The 7,576-nt window shown below is 59.6% G+C and overlaps 1 protein-coding gene across 2 annotated transcripts in view; it reads left to right on the top strand.

The window, feature by feature from the left end:
- The first annotated feature begins 4,307 nt into the window (after positions 1-4,307).
- The window catches only part of PERM1 (PPARGC1 and ESRR induced regulator, muscle 1), a 5,757-nt gene continuing 2,488 nt past the window's right edge, over positions 4,308-7,576 (top strand). The window contains exons 1-3 of one of the 2 annotated variants that reach the window (XM_017854430.1): positions 4,335-4,387; positions 5,289-5,331; positions 5,804-7,382. In XM_017854430.1, coding sequence (XP_017709919.1) covers positions 4,335-4,387; positions 5,289-5,331; positions 5,804-7,382 — 1,675 coding nt within the window. Of the gene's footprint in view, positions 4,388-5,288; positions 7,383-7,576 lie in introns of both variants that reach the window. The other variant, XM_017854429.1, reaches the window with a different exon arrangement.

Here is a 7,576-nt window from a genome sequence, read left to right as displayed (position 1 = left end):
ACAAAAACTAGCCGGGCGAGGTGGCGGGCGCCTGTAGTCCCAACTACTTGGGAGGCTGAGGCAGGAGAATGGCGTAAACCCAGGAGGCAGAGCTTGCAGTGAGCTGAGATCCGGCCACTGCACTCCAGTCCGGGTGACAGAGCGAGACTCCGCCTCAAAAAATAAAAAAAAAAATAAAAGAACGTGCCCATGACGCGGCCTCAGGAGGTCCTGGCAATATGTGCCCAAGGTGGCTGGGGTACGGCTGGGTTTTCTACATTTCAGGAAGACACGAGACTTCAATAATATGTGAATAATATGTGTAAGCTGTATATTGGTTCAGTCCCAAGAGGCGAGACAACTTGAAGAGGGGAGACAGCTTCCAGGTCACAGGTGGTAAAACAAAGGGTCGCATTCTTTTGTTTCTGATTAGCCTTTCCAAAGAAAGCCATCAGATGTTCATTGATCTCAGTGAGCAGAGCAGAGGAATGGCTTTGAATTCTGTCCATCCTGTGTCTGCAAGGAATTTCCCTGTGAACACGTCCTGAGGGAGTTAGGCAGCTTTTTATTTTTTAAAATCTTAGCTGCCTTTTTAAAGAATAGAACAGAAGACAGGTTGGCCCTAAGCAGTTGCCAGCTTGACTTTTCCATTTGGCTCAGTGATTTGGGGGATCCCGAGATATATTTTCCTTTCACACTAGGAACACTTGTACACAAACGTTCATAGCAGTTTTACCTGTGAGAGCCCCAAACTAGAAATAATCCAAATGTCCTTCAACAGAGGAATGGATACAGAAATTGCAGTGTATCCAACAATGGAACACTTTTTATAAAAAGTAACAATAAACATATACCACAGTGTGGGTGAATGTCTAAGAAACGCTGTCACCGAGGACAGGCGTGTTGTACTCTTCTGTCCTATACAAAGAAGGGCCCAGTGGATGATTCTAGCCAGTGCGACTTACTCTGCAGGAACAGCAGATTCGTGGTTGCCTGAGTGTGGGGAGGGAAAGAATCACCAAGAGGCCGAAGGAACGTTTGGGAGTGTTAGAGATGTTTGTGGGGGCTCCCAGGGGTATACGTGTCCAAACCCAGCAAAGTGCACACTTTAAATAGTTGAAGTGGGCCGGGCGCGGTGGCTCACGCCTGTCATCCAGCACTTTGGGAGGCCAAGATGGGCAAGTCACTTGAGGTCAGGAGTTTGAGACCCGCCTGGCTAACATGGCAAAACCCCATCTCTACTAAAAATACAAAAATTCTCCCAACATGGTGGCGGGCGCCTGTAGTCCCAGCTACTTGAGAGGCTGAGGCAGGGGAATCACTGGAACCTGGGAGGCAGAGGCTGCAGTGAGCCGAGATGGAGCCACTACACTCCAGCCTGGGCGACAGAGTGGGACTCCATCTCCAACAGCAGATAGATAGTTAAATAAATAAATACTTGAAGTGTATTATGTGTTAATTATACTTCAATAAAGCTATAAAAACTGAAAAGGAGGCCGGGCTTGGCGATGGGGCCTGTGGTCCCAGCTACTCGAAAGGCTGAGGCTGGAGGATCACTCAAGCCTGGGAGGTCGAGGCTGCAGGGAGCTGGGATCGCGCCACTGCGCGCCAGCCTGGGCGACAGAGTGAAACCCCTGTCTCGCTCCCTGACTGTCTCAAGGTCCAGGGCTTCCACCAGGTCTACGTGGCTTCCAGAAGGGGAGCCTAGCAATCCCCCAAGAAGCGCCCTTCTCGCCCCCTGCCCGCCCAGACGAGGGGCAGGACCTGGGACCCCCTGACCAGGGCAGGAGCCGCAGAGCCAACCCCGTCCGCTGCGCAGTGGCGTCCTGGTGCCCTCTGGTGGCCGCTGGGGGCACAGCATGCCCCGTCCTCCCAGGGGACTCTGCCCCGCAGGCCTGGGGGCTCGTCTCTGCCTCCACGGTAGAACTGGGTTCTTCTTCCTCCCCGGACTGAGGGGTGCTGCTGCCTGAAGTGCAGGGGGGCCCTGGCTATTCCTCATCCTACAGCCGCCCTCCCCCTGCCGCTCCCACCAGGAAGGTTCATGACTGGGCTGGAGCGCAGAGAAGGGCATCCCGCTGAAGCCTCCGGCCAACTCCATTGATAGCTGGTGTGAAAAGGCCTCAGGGTAGAGCCCTTCCCTCCGCCGCCCTAGACCTCCTCCCACAGCTCCCTGCCTTGCCATGGGCCTCCCTGCCTTTCCTGTCTCATCTCGTGATGGTCCACGTGGGGCCTGGATGCCCACCCAGGATGTGGTGCTGGGTCAGCTGGGCGTCCACGTGAAGACAGAGAGGACCCCCATGCCCCCCACCTCCCACCGTCCACAAAAGTCAATGCCAGGTGTGTGGCAGAGCCGAGGATGAAAGGCAACACAATGAAGCTTTTTTTTTTAAATGAAGGAATAGACCAGGCGTGGTGGCTCATGCTTGTAATCCCAGCACTGTGGGAGGCAGAGACGGGCAGATCACGAGGTCAGGAGATTGAGACCAGCCTGGCTAACACGGTGAAACCCCGTCTCTACTAAAAATACAAAGAAAATTAGCTGGGCATGGTGGCGGGCACCTGTAGTCCCAGCTACTCCGGAGGCTGAGACAGGAGAATGGCGTGAACCTGGGAGGCGGAGCTTGCAGTGAGCCGAGATCGCACCACTGTACTCCAGCCTGGGCGACAGAGCGAGACTCTGTCTCAACAAAAAAAAAAAAAAAAAAAAAAAAAAGAAGAAGAAGAAGAAGGAATAGGCCAGACACGGTGGCCCACACCTGTAATCCCAGCACTTTGGGAGGCTGAGGTGGGCGGATCACCTGAGGTCAGGAGTTTGAGAGCAGCCTGGGAAACGTGGAGAAACCCCGTCTCTAGTAGAAACACAAAATTAGCTGGGTGTGGTGGCGCCTGTCTGTAATCCCAGCTACTCAGGAGGCTGAGGCAGGAGAATCTCTTCAACCTGGGAGGCAGAGGTTGCAGTGAGCTGAGATTTTGCCATTTCACCTCAGCCTGGGCAACAAGAGTGAAACTCCGTCTCAAACAAACAAGCAAACAAAGGTACCGTTAAGAGGGTGGAAAGTGGAGGCAGAGAGGGAGAAGATTCCCCAGTACAAGAGTTCAATGAAGAGCTTGTCCAAAGGAGGAGGCACAGGGAGGCAGCCAAAGCCGAGAGGCGCCGCCCAGAAGCAGACGTGCAGCTCCTGCAAAACTCCAGCCTGGAGCACGGCCACACAGCCGCCTGGCAAATGGGGCGGCACCTTCTGACACTGACCCCACGCGTCCTGGAAATGCGAGAGGTTTGCTGAAAGGAGTGTTCCCAGACATTCACAGCCACACCGCGTGTGGTAGCTGCAAACTGGAAATGACCCACATCACCACCCACGGGAAAAGGCGCAGCCGCGGGGGGCATTCACGCAGGACAGCCTCGTCCGCTCGGGCAGTCGCCCACAGCCCTCATGGCAGCTGTCTCCAGAGCGCAGCGTGGACCCGAGGACGCAGACGCAGAAAGGGATGCAGGGTGCGATTTAACTTGTGAAAGCTCAAGTCAGGCTGGCCCTGGGTGGCGGGACACCTTGTCCTGCGGCCTTGTGGCAGCTACTTTCTGGAAAAGCATCGTGTGGCACCAAGCATGCACTTTCCGCATGCCCAGCTCTCACTGCCACCCCTCACAGTGCAGGCACCAGTCTCCTAGTCCTGTGCCCTGGACTCCCAGGAACTTCCGGGTCCAAAACCCCTCCTTAGAGAGGTCTCTGACCCCCCCAGTCACCCCTCTCCCTACTTCTTTCTCAGGAGTGCTGCCATTGGAGCTGAGCTTATCTGCCTGTTAGATTGGATGTTTATTGTTGGATCTCTTGCCCTGTGTTCTTGTCCCCTGGCTCAGAACCTGCCTGGGAATGGGCACCGTGAACCCCAAGGTCAGGACAGCCTGGAGGGTGCAGCTGAGCAGAGCTGGGCATGGGGACACCTGACCCTGACACTCCCTGGCTGTGTGGCTATGCGGGCCACTCACCTTCACATGAGTCCTGGAGGTCAGGACAGGGAGGCACAAGCCCTGGCCAGGACACAGAGGCCATCTCAAAAGCAGGCCAGGAACATTCCAGGGGTGGCAGGGAGGGCAGGTCTGAGGTTTCACTGTGGGTGGTGGAAGCACGGGAACTGAGTGGTGCTGCCTGCTGGTCAGCATCCTCCAGCCTGTGTCTGACCTCACCTTGGCCCAGCCCCGTGCCAGGAGTCGTTCTCACATACTGTAGCTGGAGGGCCCTCAAATGCCATCTATTTGTGGCCTGGACCCTGATGGCTGGCACAAGTCACGTGTGACCACAGGGACGCGGTATTTTTGGCACAGGGGGTGGAGCCTGTGCAGCCAGCCTAGCACCATGCCGCCCTGGGATGGGCAGCTCAGACACCCAGCTTGGCCGCCGGGACCCAGGTAGGACATGGTCAGCTGCTTGCTCCTGACCCAAGGGGTCCCAATGGCAACAACCCCCACAGAGGCTTCTCAAGAGACCAGAGAGGAGGGCGAAGGTCAGTGGGAGGCAAGCCACTGTCCCTGGCCTCCGTCTCAGGACTCTGTCCCTGCCAAAGGGATTTCCCCCTCCCTGGGTCCAGAGGGGCTGACCTGAGGCCGAGGGCAGCCCCCTCTAGGGGTAGACCCCACAGCTGGCTAGGCTCTTCCTGCTTCTCTGAGATGGGGCAAAGGAGGGCACCCTGAGCAGCCAGGCAGGCCTGGGTTGTGCTGCAGACCTCGAGGACGGCCCGAGGTGGTTGCTGGGTCAAGAGACCCATCGCACCCTTCACCTCCTGCCCAGGCTCTCTCTGCTGACCGGGGCCAGCTCTGGTGAGCACCACTGGAAGCTCAGAGAATAGCCTGGCCCAGCCAATGCGATCGGAAGGTCATCACCGAGGGCTGGGCACCTGCTGGGTCCTGCAATCCTCTCCTGTGGCCGGCTGCCAGCTGGGGTGCCCTGGGATGGGCCAGGGCTGCCCATCCCCCGAGCGCACGGGTCCCATTGGGTGGACCCTGAAAGGTGCTTTGCCGTGTAAAGACAGCTCTGGCAGAAGGTGGAGGAAGTGAGGCCGCCCCAGCTAAGGTGTGATAGGAAACTGAGCATTCGAACCTGAGGACGGCTGGTTTTATAACTTCACTGGTAGAAAATCATCCTAGATTCTAGGAATGTAACACACTATGTAATGTAATCATCACACAGGTATCACTGGGGGTGCGTTGGGAACTAGGGTCATGGGAGCTGGGGATCTTCTAACTTGGAAATTGTCACCACTACGTGTGAAGGAAGCGCGGCCCTCCCCTCGAGATGTTCTCTTCCTTTCAGGGCCCAGATGGAGCTCCGAGGCGGTGGAACCCCCGGGTCTCATGTGGCAGGAGCTGCATGTGCAGGGTAGTGCCTGGGGCCTGAACCCACGAAGACCCCACCGGACCCATTCTGCCACCCTCCAGTGCCTCTGCTGACCCCACATGGAAAATTTCCAGTATAGTGTCCAGCTGAGTGACCAGGACTGGGCTGAGTTCTCAGCCACCGCCGATGAGTGTGGCCTCCTGCAGGCTGGCCTGGCCTCTGGGGACGAGCCCTTGTCCAGTGACATTGACCAAGGGGACAGCAGTGGCAGCAGTCCCCCCAGGCCCCCGCCTCTCCCAACTGGGCAGCCAGCTGCAGGAGGGCGGAGCTGGCGGGGCTGCAAGGAGGAGGACGTGGCCACACAGCAGCTGGTCAGCAGGTCTCTGTGTGAGCCTGTCTTGGCCCTGGGGACCGGTCAGCAGACACCCAGCACGTCCACACGGGCAGAGGCTCCACCGTCCCTCGGCCCCGGCACCAGCCCTCCCTGCCAGTGCTCATCCTGCCCTGGTCCGGCGTCTTCTGGAGACCAGATGCACAGACTTCTGCAGGGCCCTGCCCCACGGCCTCCTGGTGAGCCCCCTCGGAGTCCCGAGTCCCCTGGCCACAGCACTGGCTCCCAGAGGCCCCCCGATAGCCCTGGAGGGCCAGCACGGAGCCCCAGCCGAAAGAAGAGGCGAGCTGTGGGTGCCAAGGGGGGTGGGCACGCAGGAGCCTCTACTTCTGCCCAGACGGGCTCTCCGCTGCTCCCTGCGGCCAGTCCTGAGACGGCAAAGCTGACGGCCAAAGCCAGGCAGGAGGAGCTGGGGCTAGGCCCTACAGGAGCTCCTGAGCCAGGGCCAGATTTGGGCCTATCTACACTTGTCCCTGTGACTGAGCAAGGCACAGACCAGATCAGAGCCCCTCCCCGAGCTGAGCTGCACACGGTGTCCACGCCTGTCCAGGAAGCCCACCCAGATGTCTCAAGGGCTAAGTCAGACATGGCTGTGTCCACACCTGCCTCCGAGCTGCAACCTGACACGGCTGTGTCTACACTGGCTTCTGAGCCTCAGTCCAGTGTGGCCCCGTCTACACCCATCTCCAAGCTGCAACCTGACACGGACATGGCTGTGTCCACACCTGTCTCCGAGCATGGCCTGGACATGGCCTTGCCGACAGCAGGCCCAGTGGCTAAGCTAGAGGTGGCTTCATCTCCACCTGTCTCAGAGGCTGTGCCGAGGATGACCGAGTCCGGCGGGCTTGTGTCTACCCCTGTTCCCACAGCTGACGTCGCTGGCCCCGCCTGGTCTCCCACCCGCAGAGCTGGGCCTGATGTGGAGACGGAGGTTGTTGTGTCTGCGCTCTCAGCAGGGGCCCCTGGACACCGCTCTGGGGAGCCCGCACCGGGTCTCACCCAAGTCCCCAAGAAGAAGAAAGTGCGCTTCTCCGTGGCTGGGCCTGGCCCCAACAAGCCAGGCTCAGGAGAGGCCTCAGGCCTGGCCCTATCGGCCACAGCCAGGCCCTCAGCCCCCCAGACAGCAACTGGGGGCCACGGGGGGCCCGGAGCCTGGGATGCTGTGGCCGTCGGGCCCCGGCCCCACCAGCCTCGGATCCTCAAGCACCTGCCTCGCCCCCCTCCCTCTGCCGTGATGAGGGCCGGGCCCGGGTGCAGCTTTGCCGTGACCCTCCCGGAGGCCTATGAGTTCTTCTTCTGTGACACCATCGAGGAGGACCAGGATGCTGAGGCGGCAGCGGCCGGTCAGGATCCGGCAGGCATCCAGTGGCCAGACATGTGTGAATTCTTCTTCCAAGACACGGGAGCCCAGAGGCCAAGGCAGCGGGGGGCCCCGGCGCCACTCCCAAGAGCTGATCCTGTACCGGCCCCCGTACCTGGAGACCCTGTGCCCATCTCCATCCCTGAGGTCTATGAACATTTCTTCAGGGAGGACAGGCTGGAGGGCGTGCTGGCGCCGGCTGTCCTGCCCCAGCTGCAGGCCCTGGAGCCTCCCAGGTCGGCCTTCCAGGGGGCGGGGCCAGAGACCCCCCTCAAGCCAGCCGCAGCAGAGCGGCTCCACCTGGCTCTTAGGCGGGCAGGTACGTGCTCTCGGATGCCTGTCCAGGTCCCAGGCAAACACTGTCCAGGGAGCTTGGCCGGGGAGGGGGCCACTGCGGGGGGGCAGGACAGACATGTCCCAGGGTGGATGTGTCTGGGACAGGCGGTTCCCAGGGCCGGCGTGTGCGGGGCAGGCAGTTCCTGGGGTTGGGGGGGGCAGGCAGTTCCCGGGGTT

The sequence above is a fragment of the Rhinopithecus bieti genome, unplaced genomic scaffold (assembly GCF_001698545.2).
Source record: "Rhinopithecus bieti isolate Rb0 unplaced genomic scaffold, ASM169854v2 scaffold_39375, whole genome shotgun sequence".
NCBI classification, from domain to species: domain Eukaryota; kingdom Metazoa; phylum Chordata; class Mammalia; order Primates; family Cercopithecidae; genus Rhinopithecus; species Rhinopithecus bieti.
Note: the sequence above shows the minus strand (reverse complement) of the source record. Positions and strands in the feature narration are given on the sequence as shown.